This window comes from Suncus etruscus, chromosome 10 (assembly GCF_024139225.1).
Source record: "Suncus etruscus isolate mSunEtr1 chromosome 10, mSunEtr1.pri.cur, whole genome shotgun sequence".
Classification (NCBI taxonomy): domain Eukaryota; kingdom Metazoa; phylum Chordata; class Mammalia; order Eulipotyphla; family Soricidae; genus Suncus; species Suncus etruscus.
Genome location: NC_064857.1, coordinates 60,866,572 through 60,891,108, shown reverse-complemented (window position 1 = coordinate 60,891,108; position 24,537 = coordinate 60,866,572). Strand labels below are relative to the sequence as shown.

Sequence of the window (24,537 nt, the reverse complement as noted above, 5' to 3'; positions counted from 1 at the left end):
TTGGCTTCAGTCTTTTAAACTTTGACTCAGATATTAGTGACTAAGGTTTGGTGTTTTGTTTTGTTTTACTATGTCTTACTACCAAGGCAACTACCTTCTCTAACTATGACAGCTCTGTTAATAAAAATTTTATCTAATCTTAGTCAATTTGAGCTGCCATAATAAAATTCCATAAATGTAGTGACTTGGGCAGCAGAAACCTTTGTTTTTTTTTAGGTCTGTGAGATTCATCATGGCATCTCTAATGCTTAGAATCTGAGGAACATGCTCCGCCAGTTTGTAGATGGCTGCTGTCTTGCATAACCTTTTTACTAGAAAGGTTTACAGAAAGAGAGAAGTTCTCTGAAGTGTTTTATTTGTTTGGTAGCTATATTAAGCAATACTGAGTAATCTCAACTCTACTCATAAATTATTCCTTGTGATGCTCAGGGGATCATGTGGGATGCTAGGCACTGAATTAAGGTTGGTTACTCTTATGTCTTCCCCATTATTCTTTTTTTGTTTGTTTGTTTGTTTTTGTTTTTTTTTTGTTTTTTGTCTTTTGGGTCACACCCTGTGGGGCTCAGGGGTTATTCCTGGCACTACGCTCAGAAATCATTCCTGGCAGGCTCAGGGGACCATATGGGATGCCGGGATTCAAACCACTGTCCTGCATGTAAGGCAAATGCCTTACCGCCATCTCTCCAGCACTAAAGACTTTTTTTTTCAAGGTAGTACTCCTTTCCAAAAGCCACACCCTCATGTCTGCATTAATTAATTCTCAAAGGCTATATCTTTAAATTCTATGGCATTGGGAATAATTAATTCACATATGAATTTGTGAAGGAAATAATTCAGAGTATAACAATATTCAGAATGCAAGCTTTTTGCATTCGGCACTATTGACAGTACTTGTTTCCTGAAGCATTTTTACAAGATAAGGCATTAAATAAATAATAGAAACAATATTAAAAGTGTTCTAAATATATTCTTCAGCTTTATATTATAACTCTATACTAATATAGATATATATGATTTATGTTAAAATGTGAAATGTCTTATTTTGTGCAAAAGTAATTTGTGCCATATTGTGAAGAGAATTTTTTTTATAAAAAACATAGCTTTATAATGTATTTTTTCAGCTTTCTGTTTCTAACTTTAAATCATTATATTAGCCCTATCCAAGTCATTCTACATTAGCATAAATATGGTTTTAGTCAATGGAATATTTAGATTGTTTTTATTCTCTTTTTACATAATTCCCATCAATATTGGAATGACCTAAAAACTTTAAAATCTACAAGTACATCAATGGTGTTTACAATATATGCAAATGACTGTGGAATAGATGTCCTAAACTGATCCTTTGCTTAAGAGCAATGGGATAGGAGGTGATAATTGGACCATACCCCTCAGTATGTAAGGGCTTTATCTGTTATCTGCTCTGTTGTGATCCCTGGCAATGTTTGGGAACCATACCTGTAGAAATGAATCAAAGGAAGGGTTGTTTAATTACTGTGGTAACTACAAAAAGGTGGGGGTGGGGTTTCTGTTGCATTTTTAGTGACTACAAAAACATGTCTTTTTTTTTTTTTTCTGTTGCATTGTTCGTGACTCTTCCATCAAGCATGTTGATGTGAGCTTTGTGGTTCATTTTCTTTTTACCATTGCAATTCCTTTATGATTTGGACATTGTTTTCCCCCAAACTAAAGGAGGATACAAATTTTGGGTATAGGGGAGTATCTAAATTGGACAGGTTCAATGTCTACCCCAGAAAGCCATGTCTTCCAAAGACAGAGCTGAAATCCCATATTTGGTCTTTTCTGCCCATGTTTGAGAGAGCATGAACCTGTTTTCTACAAAACCATTCTTATGTGAGACAATGGTGGAGGAATGCTGGCACTCTGGCAAAGGGTGTGGTGTTGAAATGTTGCATTAACAAAACTCAATAGTATTGGAAATCACATCACCTCAATTCAACTCATATTTTTAAGTCAAACTAGGGGTACTCAGGGTTTACTCCTGGCTTCTGTATTCATAGATCATTCCCGACAGGACTTGGGAAGCCAGTGGGGTGCTAGAGATCAAGCCCTGGTATACCACACACAAGGTAATCACTTTACCCACTATACCATTGCTTCATCCTTCTAAACATATCTTTTAGCATAGGAAAACTGTCTTCTGTGGAGCAGATAAACAGGCCACAATCCAAGAGTTTGCTAGTAAAAAGTATTGGCTGTAGTTTATAGAGAAGAAAATGCTAGGGAGTGAGAGGAAATGGAGGTGGTGAAGCCAGAAGAAGAGACTTGGCAGTGAAATAGTCAAGAGGTGGGCCTGGGACCAGTCTGGTATAAATGATGTATCTGCATGTGTCGGAATATCTAGACCCAATACTCCTCTAAGTGGGACCCCAACTACAGCAATTAATTAAAAATGTGTCTGCCAGGGAGTCAGGCTGGGGGGTTGGGAGGGTAGAGAGCAGGATCAGGGCTGTTGGCAGTGGAAATAATTTATGCCTCTTTATTGTCAACTTCTTAAATCAGTGTCTAAGTAAAACACAATATTCATAGTACCTTCACAATTAAATATACTGCAATGTTCTAAGTTCCTGGTGATTCCAATGTACTTCTTTATGTCTATCACCACTGTGTAATCCATCCGAAATATGTAAAATGCTTAAATTTAAAGTTGTGGCCAATTCTAGAGCCTTCTTCATAGCTAGAATGCTAATCCTTTATTATCTGACCTGTGGGAGAGATTGCTAATATGGGAACTGTTGATAGTGAATTTTCCCTACTAATTTTCCCTTTAACATTAAATTTGAGAAGTACTTATTTGTGTTTATTCAATTAGCATTTTTGCTTTTTAACCAAAACCGTCACTTGATGTATATTTGTGTATGTATCCTGATATTGCCATCATCTTCATTCTAAAATACAGATGGTCTATCTAAATCAGAAGGAAGCCAGGAAAAGTGAAATTATATGTGATTTAAAGACGTTTTTTTACATAAATTTATCTGTTTACTTTTGTACAATAACTTCATGGGTTACTAAAAAGTATCATAATTTGATCTTAGTAAACATGAGGTAATGTAGAAATGTAGAAGGAGAAGCAAATGTGTCCATATCAAAAGATGTTCTATATTTTAATGATAAGGATTTATTTTCCAAAGATACTAAAATCTTGCATGATAGGTTAATTTGTAAATGTGATGTCTCCAATCGAGAAAGTTGAGCATCTGAAAGAGTTTTACATGAGCAAATTATAACTGCGTTATCATGGAAAACAGAAATGTCTGTAAGTAGGAAGGCAAAAAACACATCTCATACAACATTGACACCCACATAATTTACTTAGATTAAATATGATTCAAGCCAACTCACTGAAAAGCATAATATGAAATGTTTTCATACAAGTTCATTTCATGGTAAATATTGTTTTGAAATTCTGCAGCAATCTTTATGACTGATGTGCTCATGACAGAAAAATTGCTGTTTATACAAAAAATACATTTGAAAATGAGCATCTCCCATGTATTAATTTTATAGATAAATTTTTTATGCTACTCAAATTGTGTAAAAAAAAAAAAAAGCAAGAATTTTCAAAGATTTCTTTATTTGCTTTCAGATTTTCAGACGATGCTGGTTGGTGTTCAAGAAGGCTTCCAGTAAAGGACCTAGAAGGCTAGAAAAATTTCCAGATGAGAAAGCTGCGTATTTCAGGAATTTTCATAAGGTGAGGCACTGTATTTGCAATTTTTATGGATGGTCCAGACCTTCACCAACAGCTGGTAGAGATATTTCTTTTGATCAATGCAATCTGCAGAGGCCAAAATGCAGGGCCACAATAAAATATCCCTGTTCTGACCCCCCAGAAAGCTATTTTTCTCTTTTATTTTAATCATCTGCTATAAGGACCAGTGGTTACTACTGCAAAATTAAGGATGCATTTTTATTGCTACTGTGCAAAATGAGATGATTCAGAACTCTTACCATGGTGCTGAATGGATTTTTCTCTCTTTTTTCCACCACTCAGGTTAATTGTATATTTGTTATATTGATTGAAACTTTGAGCATTAGTTTGAAGATAAAACTTATTGAGATTGGGCTTCAGGGTACTAATGCCACAATTAATAGAGGTGTTAATTTTATGAGTGAAGAGGGCTGGTTTTGTCTGCTAGTACTCAGAGGTGGCATATACACTCAGTGATGAAAGAAGTACTTTCCTAATAATTAAAAGGATGTAAAAAATAACCCTAAAAAGATGCTAAATATACTGCCTAGTTATCTGTGGTGATAACATCAGAACTTGGTTAGTTTTTTTTACAGAGATTAGAATGCCTAAATAAGCTAAATAGAGATTCTAATTTCTCTCTGGTGGGATTCTAGAAATAATATGGAGATCATTAGTGACCATAGCTAGTTATTCTAGTAACATATGGAGTCTGGTCTTACTTGGATTGAATTAAGAAAAGCTAAAGATGAGAATGTTACAGACATTTTTTAAGAAATGTGTTATAAGATCCAGCCATAATGGGAAACCAATTCATTTTTCCAACACAGCACATATGGAACATGTAATGTTATCCAATGGGAATGATCCAATAGACCCCAAATAGAAATATGAATGTAAAAAGTTTGATATTATCACAGAACCAATAATACTTTGTTCATTGTAACAAATAAAGGACTTAAATAAGAGTGCCAATGTAAGTTGCGTGAGATAAATACTGAGGATATATGACTAATATGTTCAAAGCCTACACATTTTTTTTTTTTTGGCTTTCTCTCATAAGCCTGTACGAAGTAACCAGCAAGATACTTAGGAGCAGAGAGACAGTAGGAATAATTAATCTTTTAATAAATAACAAAGCAGATGTCATTGTAACTTGAAGCTCCCTCAAGCACTTTAATAACTAGATTCAGTATATGTGACAGCTACAATTTACCTTTCTCATAGCACTGTTATGAAGATTAAAATTTTTATTACAACTTATTCTTCACAGCATTGGGGAGGCTAATTTTGTTTCCTAGTGATTTAAGTTTCCTTTCATGAATTTTATCCTTTTTTTTTCCCTTCCCTCTCTATGATTGATTGTGAACTAAAATGGTTTAGTTAGACCAATCCTGATATGAAAAGATAATTTGGGCATGATTCATCAGTAATAAGAAATCTTAAGGGTTGTTTTCAAGGAAGTATGCAAATGGCTTCTGCTGTTATTTCAATTCTATTTTAGTAATTTTGTCCTGATCTTCTAATTGGGTGTCTTATATAGTTTTTTTGTGGAAATCATGTGCTTTCACTTTGGATAGGTTAAATTTGGATTAAATCTACCAAAAATTTCAACTTCAATTTTGTATCACCATAAATACTTTTATTTTTAATATTTTAAGTAGTTTTACAACACGGCTTTCTTATTCTTTTTTTCTTTGACTGGACATCTAGCATTATTCAAATTCTCTTTTATCATTTATATTTCTCTCATGCCACTCTTTATCACTCAGATGGGACCTGTTCTTCCTAGTCCTCCAAATTCTATTACCATTAAGCTGCTCTAATGTTGCTCAAATTAAAGGAAAACTTTCAACATTAATATTTGCATTCATCAACTGAGAAAAATGGCACCCAAAGGCGTCTTGCAGCTGAGTGATTGTCATTCAACCACAGAGGGATAGACTCCCACCCATTAACAGGAACTGCTATTAAACCCCATCAAGGAGATATAAGAATCCTGTTATCAAAGTCATAAATGTATTTGTGAGACTGAGATTCCAAAGAAAAGATGCCTATGAAATGGTCTTCTGATTTGTGCCCTTGATACAATAATTGTCTTCCTCTTCCTGAGCTGCTAAAAGGAACAAATCCAAGATGGGAACATAAACACTTGCATTATTTTTATACTTTTTTTTTTTTTTTTTTTTTTTGGTTTTTGGGTCACACCCGGCGGTGCTCAGGGGTTACTCCTGGCTGTCTGCTCAGAAATAGCTCCTGACGGGCACGGGGGACCATATGGAACACCGGGATTCGAACCAACCACCTTTGATCCTGGATTGGCTGCTTGCAAGGCAAACGCCGCTGTGTTATCTCTCCGGGCCCTATTTTTATACTTTTTACATTTTTAATTTTTGGTTTCCTGAATACCACTAAGAGTGACTCTTGAGTGCAGAACAGTGAGTAAACCCTAAGTACTCCTGGATTTAACTCAAACTGCTAAAGAAATAAATAAATTTTTGTTGTTATTGGTTGTGAGGGCCACATCCAATGAAGCTTGGTATCAGCACTTTTCAGGAATCCAACCCAGGACTTGACATGTGAAATGCCTTTGCTCTTCCACTTTGAGACATTTTGCTAACACCACATTTGAGCTCTTTTTTTCTGAGGTGTGTGTGTGATAAAGTTGGGTCACTTTCTGCCTATTTTAGGGACTACTTATGACTCTTTACTTAAGGGCTCACTCCTAGCTGTATTAGGGCAGGAGATACTGCATATGCAGTGTAGAAAAACTGATACTACTCTATGGATAGCAAGCATCTTTACGCCTGTACCACTTCTCTGGCCTCCAACATCTGAATTTTTAACAAGACTTTGGAGCAGTCAGTAACAGCTGAAGTGATTTTATTTTTTTCAAATTCCACATTTCAGTCAGTGCAGATAGGTTTAGAAATACAACACAGAGCAAACTGCAGTTATGAAAGCATCCAGGGCCAGTAGATCCTGGCTCTGGAAAACAGGACTTTTCAAAGAAAGAGATCATCCAGGTGATGGTCTCAACACATCCCTCCTAACTTTGGTTATTTTTTGGTCCTTTCAATGTATGTCATTTTCACTGCTGAGCTGAAGCCTCATTTGCATTTTGGTTTACAGTTTTCTAATAACAACGGCAGTATGCATATTTTCATATACATACTTCCCATCTGTATGTCCTCTTTGAGGAAGTGTCTGTTCATCTCTTTTCCCCATTTTTGGAGACTGAAACAACAGCACAGCATCTGGGTTTTTTGCCTTCTACATAATTAGTCTGAATTAAATCTCTGACATCTCATTTGATTTCCCAAATACTGTCAGGAAATAATTCCTGAGCATAGAGTCAGGAGTAATTCTATTACATTGCTAGGTGAACCTTCCAAAAAACAAGCAAACCAACAAAATCTCTTTTCCCCATTTTTTGGATGGGGTTATGAGTTTCTGTTGTTCAGATTTGTTTGTTTTGTTTGTATCTGTGCTCAGGGGTTACTCCTGAATCTAGTGCACTCAGAACACTACGGGTTGGAAATGAACATTATGTAGGGTGCTGGGTCAACTGGGTTTTTCTCTGAAAGAGTTGGACTTGGGTATCATTTTTGCTGGTGATACCTAGAGTTTTCCCAGGTATTCCCCAGGATCCTGGAGAGTTAGAAATCAAAAATTTATTTTACAATGGGGACATGAAAATTAAAACCATAAACAAATGTCACCTCATACCTATTAGATTAGCCCTTATCAAAGAGCTATGGTATAACACTGGTGGTGGGAATGGCCCAAATTTATTGTCACTGTGTACCTTAAATATAACTGTGAAAGACTTGTAATTCATATTGATCATAATAAATTGTAAAAAAAAAAAAGATAGCATTTGAACTGCTTCAGACAAAATAAATATTAGATTGTCTTTTCTGTGGGGGAGTTAACATTAGTGAGACTATACATTTTTGGTAGTCCATCTGCTGTTCATTGAAAGGAAGAAAAATCTTTTGATGGGAAATGTTGGTATATTTACAAACCCTTGTGCTCCCTGAAGACAATGAGTGGTTTATCCAAACATTGAAATTACAGATTAGACAAGCAAAGTTCTTGAGGACCAGAGAGATAGTACAGAATGTAATGAAGGCACTTGCTTTGAGTCTGTGCTGACCTTACTTCTGATTCTTGGCACTCATCTAGTTCCTGGAGCAACAGAAGCATCAAGGATCACTCCAAGCACAGAACAAGGAGAGCCCCTGAGCACTACTGAGGGAACTCAAAAAAGTTGGCAAAAAAAAAAAAAAAAAAAAAAAAAAACAAGAAAGAAATGAAACGCACACATTTTCAAGATTACTTTAAGATGTAGACTACATGGATTTTCCAAAACATCACATTTGTTAGCGTTTAAACCTTTATAAAGCATTATTTTTAATTTTTGGCCACACCCTGTCATGCACAGGCATTATTCTTGACTACACTCAGAAATTACTCCTGGGAGGTTCGGGGACCACATGGGATGTCTGGGATTAAATAGGGGTCCAATGCATACAAGGGAAATGCCTTACTCACTATGCTATTGCTTTGACTTCACTTTGAAACAATTTGAACATGTGTTTAATCAGCTATAATCAGTGTGATTGATCTTTCCCCAAATGCAATATTGTGCTAAATAGCAAAAAGTCAAAATATCCAATCAAAGGAATGAACTGTTTTCATTCTAAATAAGCGATTTCTGAAGAAAAAAAAGAAGCTAGGTACATAATTATATTTTTACCAACTTTAATTTGGTGCTATACTGTATCTGGAACCTACATATTTTAAATCTTATGAGTATTAATGATCTCATTTAGACATTTGATATGTTTACTGTGAGAAAGATCTTACCACATAAATCAAATTTTATAGGAAACTGCTATAAAATGTATATACTTTTTAACTTCATGGTAGAAGGAATTTGAAATTCAAATCACTAGCTGCTGAAGGAAGTTATTAAAAATGCATTAGAGTTGAAAATGTAGCTGTATATAATTGTCATAACAGATATTCAAAACAAATTTATCCTCAATGAAAACTGAACTGAAGCAATTTACATAGAATCAGCTAATAAATTTTCCTTAATTTTCTAAGCAGATGAAAAAGAAAGTTTACATAAATATTAATAAAATAATTTTGGGTGCTGCTATCCATAGAGGAAAATAAAAATAAAACTCCTAGACTGAGGAAGGTAGAACTCAGTGAAGACATAATTATAATAAAACTATTTTATTTGAACAATAAAGTTTACCTGTATTGGGAACCAATCTGTATCTGAAAAGTCAAACAAAGGCTGTATTCAATTCTATCAACTTTTGATTTCTTTGGAGTCTTCCATTTTGATCTTTACATAAAACAAATATCTGAAAGTGTCAGCTAAAGATAAGCATACATATCTTTGTAAAAAAAATAATAGATGCTTTAAAGTTAGATACAAAGGGCATGAGCAATAACATAGCAGGTAAGGCATTTGCCCTGCACATAGCTGATTGGGTTCTATCCCCAGCATCACATATGGTCCTCCAAGCACCATCAGGAGTAATTCTTAAGTGCAGATCCAGGAATAACTCCTGAGCACCATGGGGTATGACTCAAAAAATTAAGTAACTTAGATGCAAGATCATTTTAATGATGGATATAGCACAAGCTTGCAGTGTTATGTAGAACATCTTTTTAATTTTAATTTCAATGACTATTTTTTAATTTTTATTCCAATACACTTTGATGAATACATACTTGAAATGATAGTACAATACCTGTCTCTTATCTTAGTTGCTGATTATTTGGTATACAAGTAATGTTACACGAATGGCAGAAAAACAATCGATCAGTTGATTCAAAATGGTGTCCCAAGAAATGCTTTTCTGAAAGTTTCAGTTTGATAAAATATATTTTAGTAAGGCAGCTTTTTCATCTACTGTCCATTCATAATGCATGTCTTCATTCATTCATTCATTCATTCATTCATTCATTTTTACATCCATTCATCTTTCCATTCATTGTTTCCGGGTAATTATTTTTTATTTTGAAGTATTCACTAATTTTAACTATAGAACCTGTTAGTACACATCTATTCTTAGGATAGGAGCATTTCATGTAAACCAATAATTTATTGGTTATTTATTATTTTGTGCTACTTAACATTGTAAGTACTCAGCAAATATTGAAGTGAAATAAAGTCAGAAAGATATCTTTAAGTTGGTACAAGTCAGAAATTTCAAGGCATAATAACTTTTTATATCAAGATCTCTGAGTCATGAATGGAGATCCCTAAAGTCAAGGATTATCAAGACACCAATTAAAGAGTTTGAAATAGGTTCAGAACGTAAGAGAAAACTGGCTGGCAGAGCCATGATCTCAAAAGTCTAGTAGTTCAATTTGGTGTTTGCTATATTTCATTCACAAATCATTAAAATGTTAAAGAATCAAGATCTATAGAAATAGTACAGAAGATAGAATGCTTTTCTTGCATGGAGCCAATCTAAATTCAATCTCCAGCAGCACAGATGAATCCTCAAGTGTTCCAGGAGTGAACTCTGAGCACAGAGCCAAGACTAAGCCCTGAGCACTGCTATATATAGTAATACACTTAGATAAAAATGCAAACAAAAGGAGAATTTTTTTTCCACAGAATTAAAGGCAGGTATAATAAGAATGACTCTATATGGTTTATATATGCTTTGAATATAACAAAGAACTAACTCAATAATCAGAATTTGGGGTATAATTTATTATATCTGTTCACAGTGAAGCATAAAGCCAGATTTGAGAAGTACTATTTTTTATTAATAATTTTTATTTTGACCAAAGTGGATTACAAATCTTTCACAGTAGTATTTTAGGTACATAGTGACATTGAATCAGGGGCATTCTCACCACCAACATTGTCCTCCCTCCACCCCTTTTCCCAGCATGCATCCCATATCGCTCCTCCTTTGCCCCCTCCCCACCCACCCACCCACCCCGGGCTGCTAGTATAAGTGGTCCCTCTGTGTCTAGCTTGTTGTAGATTGGGTATTGGTACTGTTGTAGTTGGCTTTGGATTTGGTATTTAAGTCTGATCATTTTTTTATTTCTACTCAATGTTTATACAACTGTTCGATCTTGGTGCCCTCCATTATTTCCCCCTCAATTTGTGAGGCAGAACAAGATGGTTCAGGTTATGTGGTTCTGTTTGAAGGTAAAAAAAAAAATCAAAACAAAAATTCAAACAAGCAAAATTTCAAACAAGCAAAAAACAGGAGGAGTCCTTCTAGAGACTATAGAAGTCAGTTTAAGAAAAGAAAGGGAAAAAGGAAGGAAAACAAAAATAATACAAAAAAATCATCTTTTTAAAGCTTTAAAATGTGTTTATTTGTGTGTGAGGCAATGATAAAGGATAGCATTGCATTTAAGATTTATTCTATGTCTGAAACTCTACATTGAAAGCTACATTGATAAATACCACTGTCTTAATAAATCAATTTAAATATAAAATGCATAGTTTAAACCTACTATGCAATTAAAATGCAAAAAATATTGGATGACTCTTAAATGTAAAATATGTTAAGTGTTGAACACGTACATTAGGAAAAGTCACATTTGCCTCAGTTTTTGTATCTTTGAAATCATAGAAGCAATTTACACCATTTGGTGCATCAGTCTGGATTTCAAGAAAGGGTATCAGTAACACAACTCTGTCATGACATTATTTTTATGATAACTTCAGAATATCATTGCCTCGTTTTGTTCTAAGACCTTATTTTCACTCATTACCAAAATGGCCAGGTGCAGTTGGAAGGGATGTTTATATGATGATGCTCACAGAAGGTGAATTGTTTTTCTGCTGAGAATGGAAAGTTTCTCATTATTCTTTAAATAATTAGCATACTTATTTCAGTCAGATGCTGTCTTGTTTTGTATTTGGGCCACATCTGGCTGTGCTCAGGGTTTCTTCCTAACTCCGTGCACAATGATCCATCCTAGGAGGACTCAGGTGACCACATATGGTGACAGGGTTGAAGCCTAGATTGGTCACATGTGATTTAAATGCTCTACCCAGTGTACTATTTCTCCAGCCCTAAGAATTTGTTTTTAAATGAATATTTTATATTCACTCTAAATATCTGTCATATCTATTTTATAAGCGGTAACTTTACATGCTTAAATCTATTTTAACTATAAAATTTTTTTATTGAATGCTGCTATAATGAATTATAATGCAATTATTTTTTACTACTCCTTGAATAATACTGGGTTCCATACAACCCAATAGCAGCCACTGTTTCATTATTAGAGATCTTAAATAAGAAATAATTTGCTTTGATGCTAACTCCTGGATTTGTTCACCTTCGAATTATTGTCGCACAAAATCTGGCCTTTTGAAGAAAGAGTTAAATTCCTGCTATACAATATTCATGGAAACACGGTTTTGTTTTGTTATTTATATGGAAAGAGAAAAGATTAAGACAGAGAGAGGAGGAAGAAAGAAGTGATTGTAAATATTTACTTCCAACCAGCATTTTCCCTACTTTTCCATATTATATTGCTGAATATGTCAATCATACTTAGATAATGAGTAGATATAAATGAATGGTGACCTAACTAGCCAATAACTTTTCTCCCCCTTGCTTTTATGAAATGTTTGTCTTGGAATGTGAAATTCCCTGTGTGGGATTGGTGACTACTATGTTTCTCTGCTTAGATATCACTTCAACTTTCTTTTTTCCTTAGCTGTGTGTGGCCCTTTATATGATTTAGTTAGATTCATCATACAACTCCCAAAGTTGAGTCTCTTTCTATTTTTTACTTTTAAAATTTTTTTCTGGGTCATCTGGTGTACCTAGAAACTATTCTCCTTTCTGTGCTCTAGTGTCTCTCCTATCAGTGCTCTCAGGACCATGTTTCCAGGATCAAACTCAGGTCTCCTCCATAAAAAGCCTGATGTCCAATCCCTTGAGTTTTCTTACCAAGCAGCCAAATCAACTCTATGGTGGTCCAGTTCACAAACACTTAAAAGGAGCAAAGTGTTCATTTTCCATTGGATAACAACCCACAGAGCCAGCAGGTTCAACCCCCTTTTTGAGTTTGTAGTGATCTGACCCAAAGGGCACAGCATACATGGCCCTTCATTGAGGGTTCTTAGCCTCAAGTCACTGTGTAGGTGGGCTGAGATCTTATCTGTTGCTTCTATGGTCAGAATTGAACCCCAGCACCTCCAGGCAGGAGAACTGTCTCTGTACTGGTTGTCAGGGAGAGGCTGCTTTCAGCAATAAATTGCCTGCTAACTCTGTTATAGTTATTTTCCTCTCTCCAACATAGTATATCTTTTTTTATCCCTTTTCTCCGCTTTCCTTTCCTTCTTTTCCCCTTTCTTCCCTTCCCTAGCCTCCCTTCTTCTTTCCTCCACTTCCCTCTCTTCCCTTTTTCCACTCCCCTTCCTCCTCCTCCTCCTCTCCCTTTTCTTCTCTTTTTATCTATACTTTTAATCTTCATAGGAACATTTCTTCCTGCATGTGAGAACTTTTCAAATATGCATTCATATATACTTTGCATTTTACATGTCCTATTTTGGAATCAATTTTGTACCAGATGAAAAAATTAAGCAGAGTTGATTTTTTTTCTGGCATGTCTAGCACAAGATAATAATTAGCTTTGCCTTCCAAATTTGGTACAACTCCATTATGAAAAATGGTTTATTTTAAAGACTGTCTTTTTAAGTTTTCTCTCTATGTCACCACTTTTGGCATTTTTAAAATCATTTTCTAAGTATATAGCTTTTTTTTTCATTTATGCTAGTCATTTCATTGGTAATAGGTTGTATTCCTATTAATATTTGGACTTTCTGTTGTTTGGATATTTTCTCTTACTGATTTTTCCACATTTTCTCTTTCTGCTTTCATCTAACTTGCTAGGTATCACTTTTATTTTATTTTACTTTATGTTTTTTTTCACTGCCTGAGATCAAACCCCTGTCTCATGCATGAAAAGGCATGTGTTTTCCTGTTAAGCCGCATCCCAGCACAGAAATTTTTTCTCTTAATCTTTTTTCAAATAAGTCTTCTGGTTTTGTTAACTTCTCATTTATTTCTCCATATTATTGATTTTCCCTTTATTTCTGAGCATGCTTTGTTGTTTTATTTTTAACTTCTTCAATAGAATGCCTGACTTCTTTGTTTTTTGATGCTTTTTTTGTTCCTGAAGAAATATTTTAAAACACTGTTTTATGCAACATTGTTTCAGCATCTCAATTTCTACCAAGCAGTTCCAGTGTAATTCATTGTATATTATAGATTAATAAATAAATAATAATAACATATATGAAGTCTTTAGTCATATATAGTTTATTTACTCTTGATCAGTGATGAAAATTTCATTATACTTTTTAATTATATCAGCATTCATAGAGAAAATAATTTGTATAACTTGATTCTTTTGGATTAAGACTTTTAAAATTACCTGATACCTTTAGACTTTTATAATCAATCCAAATTTTCTAATACAAAAAATAAAGACTTACCTACTAGTTTAACTATCTTAGTATTATGATTATTTTTTTGGTTTTGGGGCCACACCTGGCAGTGCTCAGCTGTTATTCCTGGCTCTTCACTTAGAAATAACTCTTCAGGTTTTGATTTCCATCCAGGAGCTGGGGACCATTTGAGATGATGGGGATCAAACCCAGATTGGCTAAGTACAAGGCAAAAGCCCTACCCTCTGCTCTAGCCCCAATCTCTTGAATTTTTTTGTTGATGATATATATGAGTTTGTTGTCATATCTAGATAAATAAAATAGTTTGATGCTACTTATTCTCTTTCTCAGAATTGACATCCACTTGCTTCCATTTGTACCCACATGGGATAGAATTATTGTTTAGCCTTATTGAAAATGTCATAATATTTTTTGCCTATGGCTGGACTGTCATTTATCTTCTTTCTCCACTAAATTATGTACAGTACTAGAAAAATAATGAGATAGATTGTAAGATTACAATCTATCTTAACCCATGTAATTTTAACCATCCATGTAATCTTGCTTGAGAACCAAGGGGGTTCTAGTTGGGGGTTACTGTTACTGCCATTATTTGAATTTGTAACCATTTTTACAAGGTCTTTGCAGACAAGCACTTTCTTCAAGATTTTCTTGTTCTTGTTTCCAGTAAGATTCCACCATATTATATTTTCAAAGATTTACAATGTGCTTGTATTGTTGGTCTCTAAGCAAAGCTTAGTGTCTTTGGGGACTTACAGCAGCATTTTAGCTAGAGTTTCTAAATTTGACATCATTTTTTAAATTAAAAATACAAGTATTTTATCTTTCTGCACTTTTTTCCTATATTATATTAGATCTGCAGTACTGATCAACTTAATGAAACTTTTCCCCAATATCAAAGATGTAGTTGGCATTGAACTTCTTTGTCTAATGGGTATCTCTTCATATTTCGAATCCATCATGGCCAACAAGAATCAGAGTCCAAAAATCTAATTAGTAAGATGACTTGCTATGATGACTAGTGATTATTACCAATAAGTCTAAAATTGTAGACAATAGACATTTTTGCATAGGGATATTTACTCTCTTTGAAGAATTTGAACTGAAGACATTAATTCTACTACCAGAACAAGAATGCAAACCACCGAACTTGTACTCCAACCTTCACTGACTGGCCTTCCCTATGCTGACAGGTCTCTTTCAATGCTTCTTTTCTGTTCCTTGCAAATGTGCCTAAACTAGAAAATTAAATTTGTGATCAGCTACACATATACTGTAAATATGGACATCAACAGATTCGAGCCAAAACTTTTAGACCATTCAGAAATTTTTATCTGAATCTTTTAATGGCCTCTCTGTGGATTCCTTCTTGCTTCAAAACTGCTGTCCCTCTTAAGAGGTGCAAGAAACTTCAAAACTAAAGAAATTATAGTTCAGTTTTTGGTCAGCCTTGCACTTGACCCCCTAAAGTGTCTATGAGTTACTTTTCTAAATAGAGGATTTATGCTTTCTTACTTCCTGTTTGTATTTACTCAAGTGATTTTCTAATTCCTATGTGAGTACCCAACAGTCATCTGATCATCTCTGGAGGGAACCACATTATGGAGAGGTCTGGAATGCCTATCTTGCTGACATGAGGCTGGAGTCCATCCCCGACTCTGCTGCCATTTTCCAGGAAAATAGTAACTTCTTCCTATTTTCTGTAGCAGTGAGATGCCCTGCAGGACACTCGGGCTGCATGATCCAGGAGGTGGACCATATTCTCATAGTAAAAGGGCTAAACCTGGATGCTGTATAGACAGTGGCCAGTATCATTAATTTCCACTCTAGTAATATTTAGTCCATACGTAATCTTTTGAATAATACGTTACCATGTGATCTAATATTTTAGAGAAGTTAAATTTTTTAAAGAGTTCAGAGACTAAGCTTTTATACTTATCTATGTTGAGAAAGTCTTGTATTAAGCATGAAAGAATACCAGAGCACATGGAATGTATCATAGGAATCTTTAAGCGTGATTCTTTTGGTGGTACATATTCTTATTTTTATTGATAAGAGGTTAATGTAAGAAAGCAGCTGCTGGAAATGAAGTAAATTTTATTGGAAGTGAGCAATTGTAAGATGACTATAAATTAGAATCTAAATATTGGGACCTAAAATGTGTAGAGAATTACTAACATTTAAATTATTATTATAAAAGCTTAAGATTCAAGCACAGAGAGTTTAAGATATATTTAAATAGTAAAACTTTATTAAATGTTCAATCTTCTTATTTTATCACTGGAAAAATCAATGTTATTCATCCTAATAAAGTGAAGTCTTATTAAACTTGCTACTAAAATGAGCCATTTTTATTCTCCAAAAAGAAGACACTGATTTAATTGCAATCGCCATAGAGTAGTGGTCAAATACCAGAATTAGTAAGCATAAATAATAATATTTACAGAAGTTAAATTTATATTCTAACTTCTCTATACTTTAAAAATCTTCAAAGTTAATTATCTTTTACTTTCAAAACATAATTAGTTTAAATTAAAAAATCACACATTTGTAGGTAGCTATCTAATATCAATTACAATGACAGTAAACTGATGAGACAATTTAAAACTAATAAAAATTTTAATATATTTATGCTACCTCTTTCTTTTTCTTTTTCATGTGCTAATATATGAAAAACACATTTTGGACCCTTAAGTAAAGATTTTACTGAGCACTAATATTAATATAATTCACACATTTAGACTATGAGGAAAAATAAGTAATATAAATGGTATGATTTTTATAATAAATGATTAATAAATAATTATATAGTGAATAATTATATCAAATTGTATAAAGCATCTTTATTATTGATTTTGAATGTTACTAACAATGTGTGGGCACACTTTTTTATATATATTTTTTATTTAAGTAACATGACCATAGTTGGATTATAGTCATAACCAGAACACCCCCCCTTCACCAGTGTAACATTACCCGCTCCCCCTTCCCATCCCCTGCCTGTATTCGAGACAGGCATTCTACTACAGTTATTTGTTTTTAAGTTCAGTAGGTTGTATTTTTTTTCCTTAAAGGATAAGAGTAAAATAATATAATAAAGGTGTGATAGTAGCAATTGCCGTTGTTTGCCTGGTCCAGAAAAATAGGGAAAATGGAAAAAAATCCTTGACCTGGTTACAAAAAGGCCTCACCCCAGAAGTTTATTGGCATAAGACCGACTCTGGGTTCCAGGCATACCAGTCCGTCCAACCCAAGTCATTCTCCATGGTCCCGGTGAAACTTTTCACACTTTAGCTATTGTTGGTATCAGATTCTTATATATATATATATATATATATATATATATATATATATATATATACATATATATATATATATATATATATATATATATATTTTGGTTTTTGGGCCACACCCTGTGATGCTCAGGGGTTACTCCTGGCTATGCACTCAGAAGTTGCTCCTCGCTTCTTGGGGGGACCATATGGGATGCCGGGGGATCGAACCGCGGTCCGTCCTAGGCTAGCGCAGGCAAGGCAGGCACCTTACCTCCAGCGCCACCGCCCGGCCCCAGATTCTTATATTTAAAGACTCTGGATTCTGTGTATTTCTTTCATCTGTCAGGCTGATGTGGAGCATCCTCTAGTTTCAGCATATCATTAAATGCAGAGCGATCTACCATTAAATGCAGAGCAATCTACCCTGCATGCAGACTGTTGCTGAGACTTCTAGGTGTTGGGAGCACTCTTTGGAGTAAGTAAATGTCAAAGCAGTGGTAGGTCTTCCCTGGTTGAGGCTTGGATCCTGGTAATGTTATAAACAATTGTGGTTGTTTCTATAGATGGTATCCATTGTTCAGTGTGGACGATGCCCATTCTTCTGAGGCCTATGCCAAATCAAATCATTATGCCAATGTTCAGGGTAAAAGGCCTAATTACATTACCAAATTTGTGTTCCCATCTCTATTAGACAAGAACTTGTTTGCATATGTATTATTTTCCCATTTTAGTGTGCCTATGCAAAAGAGAAGCAATGCCGCAAGATATTGTTGGTGCATCTGGGGACCGACGAATAAAGTCCAACATTCCCCATAACTTGGTTCAAACATGAAATCTATACAGAGATGTACTTCTACCAGTATTGCTTATAAAACAGATCTCAAAGGGGGAAAATCAAACAATCAAATAACAAATCCAGTGGGCAAAATTGTCACTATATGAGGATGTTCGAAAAGAGTTATAGATGTTAAGGGAATACATCTCAGATATACAAAGGAGATACACCTTTTATGTTTTAGAAATAGTCAAGAGGGAGGGGGGTGTTTCCGAGGTACCACTTTGGTCTGTGATTTGGACAAGCGAAGAGCACATAGAGCCATGTCCTCCCCTTGTTGCCTGCTGAAGCTTCCGACTCCCCAAGAGGCGTTTGCTTCCTAATTGCTGGAAGTTGAATGTTCACCAGTCCCCTCCCAGCCCCTTGCAGGGAGAAGGAAGCCTGGGGTCTCTTAAATTGCACCTCACCGTGACCCACTTGCCAGGACCCTGAACAGGAGTCCAGCAATAACCCTGGGGATGGGGAGGAAAGAGAAAGAAGGCTGTGGGGGGCAGCCGAGGCTGCATCATCACCTTATCTTGGCCAAAATACCTACAGCATGGAAACTTGCCATGATGCATTGCCTGAAGCTTCAGACTACACTCAAAAAATTACTGTGAAAGATATGTAATCCACCTTGGCCAAAACAAAAATCATTAGTACAGAAAAATGGTTAAATGTGGGGTAACAAGAGATGGGAGTGAGGGAGTAAAGGAATAAAACAAGCCCCTGAACGGCTTTCAGCTTATCACAAGCAGATGAAACACAATGATATTCCAATATATGTCATTATGTTCCATGCACACTTGAAGAAAATACAACCAATCAAAATCTTCCGGATATATTTGCCAAGCTCAAGAGTTGATCGAGGAATGTCTAGTTAAGTCTTTTGATATAAAAAATGTACTTTCATTCCCTAATGTCTAGCTTTTACAACTCCTTATAACATATAAGTAAAAATTGTCCTTTCAGAATGTGGAGCCCAGTGTATATTGTGGACTACTTATAAAGTAGTCTTCTCTTTCCTCATGGGACAAAAAAACGAAATAATCATTTAACAGATGTTGCTAATCTTCACTTTGAAGAGTTCATGGTTGACATGCAAAAGGAGAATAAACAAAGGAAAAGTTCCCTTGTTGAAACCCAGTTCTAAAATAACTACGTGATCTGGATTTAAGATAAAATGAATGTTCACATACTGAGTCCAATGTATGAACAGAACTGGATCTCCTATGACTTCAAGAAGCCATCTGAATTTAGATATCCCCCCAAAATCTCAAGATCTTAAGAAAAGTCTTTCTTCACATCACTCTCACTTCCCAGGAATAAGTTATTCATTCTGGGTGAGTTACTCTGGGAAGAATCAAGAAAGATGTTCCTATTCGTCTTGATGAATGGCTGTGAGCTTGACAGCAAGATTTAGGAACGGGTCATCCAAGGGGACTGTTCTGTAAAAAACTGTGACCTTTGAGAAGTGACATTTTATGAAGGCAAATTGAAAGCCGGCATGTATGGCTGAACCCAGCCAGTGTCAAGGTTGGTGCAAGGTTGGTCTGGACTGAGATTAGAAGGACTGTGAAGTATTGAAAGGCTGAAGTCTTAGGCGTGAAACTGAGTTTTTCAAGTGCCATTAGGTGATGGTGTTGAGTCAGTGAAGGCTATTATGTTTAGATTCATCAGGGCAAGATAATGATTCAAAGGGTTAGAAAATAAGCTTTGCAGAATGGGGGGGGGGGTCCATAAAAAAAAAAGAAAAGAAAATAAGCTTTGCATTCAGGAATCTTGGGCTCAATTTCCACCACTGAATGATCTCTCAAACACTGTCAGGTATAATCTCTCTGTCGTTCTTTCTAGATGTGTGTGTGTTCCTCAAAATGTTTTGATTAAAAATATCATCAGTGTGATCAGATAATAAAATTTGACAAATATATAAGTGCTGGTGAGAGTAAAGAACATATTTAAGGAAGAGTGAGACTCAGCCAGTCAGAAAGCTCAGGGAGCAGAAACACATGTCCCGCATGTAAATGGGCCTAAGTGCAATCAGATATTTCTCTCAAATAGTCATTTATGAAGCCAAGACACTAACAGCTTGCAAAGAAACAATAAGAATGCCACTCTTGAGAGATGGAATCTCTCTCATTTTAAAAATTTCTCTGTGATGTCATGCCCTTGGTTCATTATTTAAGACACAGTCAATATTTACTGATGATCATTTGTAGACACAGTGCACAAGAGCAAAATTGGGTAGGAAAGTGAGTTTGGGAAGTTACCAATATGTAACATTAAATGGGTTTACTTTTAATTCTAAATGTGCTATACACAAACAGGTTGGAGAAATTGACATTTTCATCACTGTTTTTTTGTTTGTTTGGTTGGTTTGGTTTTGGTTTTTGGGTCACACCCGGCAGTGCTCAGGAGTAACTCCTGGCTCTACACACAGAAATCGCTCCTAACAGCCTCAGGGAACCATATGGGATGCCGGGATTCAAATCACCATCCTTCTGCAGGCAAGGCATACGCCTTGCCTCCATGCTATCTCTTGGCCCCTTTTCATCACTGTTTGATGAACTCGTTTTAATTTTATTTGTAGGGTTTTGTTGGGAGGTTGGGGTCACAAACAGTGGGGTTCCGGGTTTACTTCTGACTCTATGCTCAGAAATTACACCTGGCAGACTTGAAGAATCATATGGAATGCTGGGAATCTAACCTGGGTTGGCTAGTTGCAGAGCAAACACCCTACCTGTTGTGTTATTACTCCAGCCCAGGCTATTGTTTTTATTTGCAATCTTACTATCACCAGTTGATTATGAAAGCCTACAGAAAAGGATTATTTTCCATCTTAGAACTGTTAAGAGTTCTGCACCAGGAATTTCTTTAGGAATTTCCCCTTAAACTAAAACTTGAATAACATCAGCTAGTGAATTCTCTTTAGGGATTTTAATAGTTAGGCTTATAAATTGTTGACCGTGGCATTTATTTACTTACAGATTAACAACCCAAACCACTTCCAAATCATTTTTCTTCAGCTAGGTAATTTAGTATTTAGTATCTTAATATTTTATTGATTGGTCTTTATTATTTTGTGATTCTTGTTATAGCTGTAAAAAATAACATGTATTGATTTTTTCAAAGAAATGCTTATTGGTATATATTTATATTTTTGGTTTATTGGTATATATATATTATAAATTTGCCTAAGGGTTTTTTATTCCTGATAAATGATACTTAATCTTACGTCAGAAGTCTGGATGAATAAATTCTTTTTTTCTTCAATTTTTCATTTTGTAGATTTGAAACATTAAAAACGCATCATCAAAAAAAATACAAATGCTTTAAGAAATTGTATTTAATTAAAGAACCATGATTTACAGAGTTATTGATAGTTGGATTTTAGGAAAGACTTATTTTGATGCCAGCCCCATGTAAATTTCCATGCTCCCTCCTGCCTCCCAGGCAGGCACATTTCAGAGTTCTGTGGTTGAAGTTTAAATCTCACACTTTCAGTGTGTTGAGTCTGTTGTTTGGGTAAATAACTCTATCATTCTCCCCATCACTGGTGTAACCGAGCCCCTAACCCTTATTCCTCTAGTAATTCCCTTCTCATCTTCTATCTCTACCCTTACTCATTTATTTTTCTTTTTTTCCCCAATCACTTCTTAATGGGTGGTAAGTTCATATATTTCTGTAAGTTAAAGTGTGGATAGAATATTTTAATTCATTGATTTTTTTTTAAGTTTTCCTCCACTGAATCATTATGAGATATTCAGTTACAAAGTTGTTGATGTTTAAGGTTCTGCCATTCAATGTTTCCATGGCATTATTTCCATTTGTCACTACTTGTCACCAATTTCCAATTTCCCTTCTTCCCTTCCCCAGACTTCCTGTATGACATTCTTTTCTGCTTTCTCTCTCTCTCTTTCTCTTTCTCTCTCCTGTTATTCCTTTTAAGCACTGTGGATTTCATTACTGTTACTGGAAGCATATCATGCATGCCACTTTCCCTCCCATTAGCACTCATTTCTTGTGCCAAGTGATCATTTTCCAACTATCACTGTCATAGTGGACCCTTCTATGCCCAAGTTGCATTTCTCCCCTCTTTGAAACAAGCTCTTTATTATGGACCAGTCCAGTCCTTGCTGGCCATTGCTTCTATTGTCTTTAGATATGATTCTCATACTATGCTTTATTTTTATATCCCGAGTGCTATCATTCTATATCTGTCCCTCTCTTTTTGTCTCATCTAACACAGCATAGTACTCCTCATGTCTAGCCATGTGTAAGCAAACTATATGAGTTAATTTTTCCAAAAAGCTGCATAGTATTTCATTGTGTTGATGTACCAGTTTCTTTAGACACTTATCTGTTCTCAAACACTTGGGTTGTATCCTGATTTTTGTGAATGGTGCTGATATGAACATATGAGTGCAGATGCCTTTAATACATTGCATTTTGGGGCACATAGGTTCTATTCTCCAGAGCAGTCAATATTTAATTTTGACTTTAATTTTTAATAATTCAGGACATTTAAGAAATACATATATTTGTTTATCTAAAGAGGAACATCACCAAAAATATAGAAGTATTTTAGAAAGTTTCCAACCTATTGTTGCAGCATCTAGTACTATAATTGATCTTCCTAACCAAGACAGTATGAGTAGGATTTTATACTCCTGGAGAGTGCTTTGCTCTCTTGCATTACTTAGTGTCTTATGTCATACACTGCAGTAGAGGCCTGGCATAATTGAACAACCACAAAGCAACTTAAGCACTCAAAAGCCACTGTAAGCATGTACACTTGAAGAGTTTGTCTGCATTTCTAAATGTAATTTTACAGAAGATCAAGTACTTCACTGGAACTCATCATTTGTCAGATGGCCTAAGGTGCTACAGTTAGAAGGTGCCCAGTGCCTGCTGCCATTTTCTAGATTATTCATTAGTTTGTTTTGCTCCTTTTTCCACAAGAGAATTAAAAGAGAGACATGGAATCTAGAATATCTAAATAGAATACATTTTTTATATTTACAAATGACAATCCCTGGAAAATTATTTCTAAGTAGCATAATAAAGTTTTGATGGTGTTGTTTGCTATAACACACTATTATATATGTGTGCTAATTTATTGAACAGAATATCATTTGATACTGTAGATACAGTATCTATCTATTATTGATAGATAATAATCTGTGCTTTCAAACTACTTATGTAGAGTAAGAGTTTTTGTTTAGTTTGGTGGGAGATATAGGTGGGAGTTTCAAATATATTAGTCTCTGAATACTGTATTTTTCTGTAAAGAAGGTGTCTTACATTGATAACCTAAACATTTTAGAGTCATTTTCTTGAAGGATAGATGAGTGTCAGTTGAGTGATAACTACAGTCTTATTAGAAACAAGATTAAGCAGGAATTAGGAGAGAGCTGAAATATTATATGCAATCAATACTCCAGGAAAATCATAGATAACATTTACTGTACTATACAAACTATCATTTTGAATTATATCTGATGTCAATAAAAGCACAGTTTTTGCCTTCTTGGCTCAATTTTATATATATTTTTTAAATTACAAAACTGTACAACCTCCCCCCCCCCCCAATTATTTGCAACCACAAGTTAGGACTTGTGTAGCCCTTTTGCCTACTCTGTCTTTTTGTTTGTTTGTTTGTTTGTTTTGTTTTTTGGGCCACACCCGGCGTCACTCAGGAGTTACTCCTGGCTGTCTGCTCAGAAATAGCTCCTGGCAGGCACGGGGGACCATATGGGACACCGGGATTCAAACCAACCACCTTTGGTCCTTGATCGGCTGCTTGCAAGGCAAACGCCACTGTGCTATCTCTCCGGGCCCCGCCTACTCTGTCTTTAACTTCAGATCATTAGAAACATTTACAAAGGTGCCATAGGAATGTTTTAGGATGGTGGTTTTGATTAAGTCCTCTGTACTTTCTACTGTGTGCTAAGTTAAAAAATATTTTTCTTTCAAGGTAACTGAGCTACACAACATCAAAAATATAACCAGACTGCCTCGAGAGACAAAGAAGCATGCAGTGGCAATTATCTTCCATGATGAAACTTCAAAGACATTTGCCTGTGACTCAGGTAAGCAATTCAAGGTCCATCTCTAGCTTAAGAAAAATGGGCTGGGGCTGGTGAGGTGGCGCTAGAGGTATGGTGTCTGCCTTGCAAGCGCTAGCGCTAGCCAAAGAAGGACCGCGGTTCGATCCCCCGGCATCCCATATGTTCCC

At 35.3% G+C, this 24,537-nt stretch overlaps 1 protein-coding gene across 1 annotated transcript in view; it reads left to right on the top strand.

The window, feature by feature from the left end:
- DOK6 (docking protein 6) overlaps positions 1-24,537 on the top strand; it is a 463,681-nt gene that overhangs the window by 183,345 nt on the left and 255,799 nt on the right. Inside the window, exons 2-3 of the mRNA XM_049782401.1 lie at positions 3,611-3,718; positions 24,277-24,391. Of these exons, the coding sequence (XP_049638358.1) occupies positions 3,611-3,718; positions 24,277-24,391 (223 nt within the window). The remainder of the gene's footprint in view (positions 1-3,610; positions 3,719-24,276; positions 24,392-24,537) is intronic.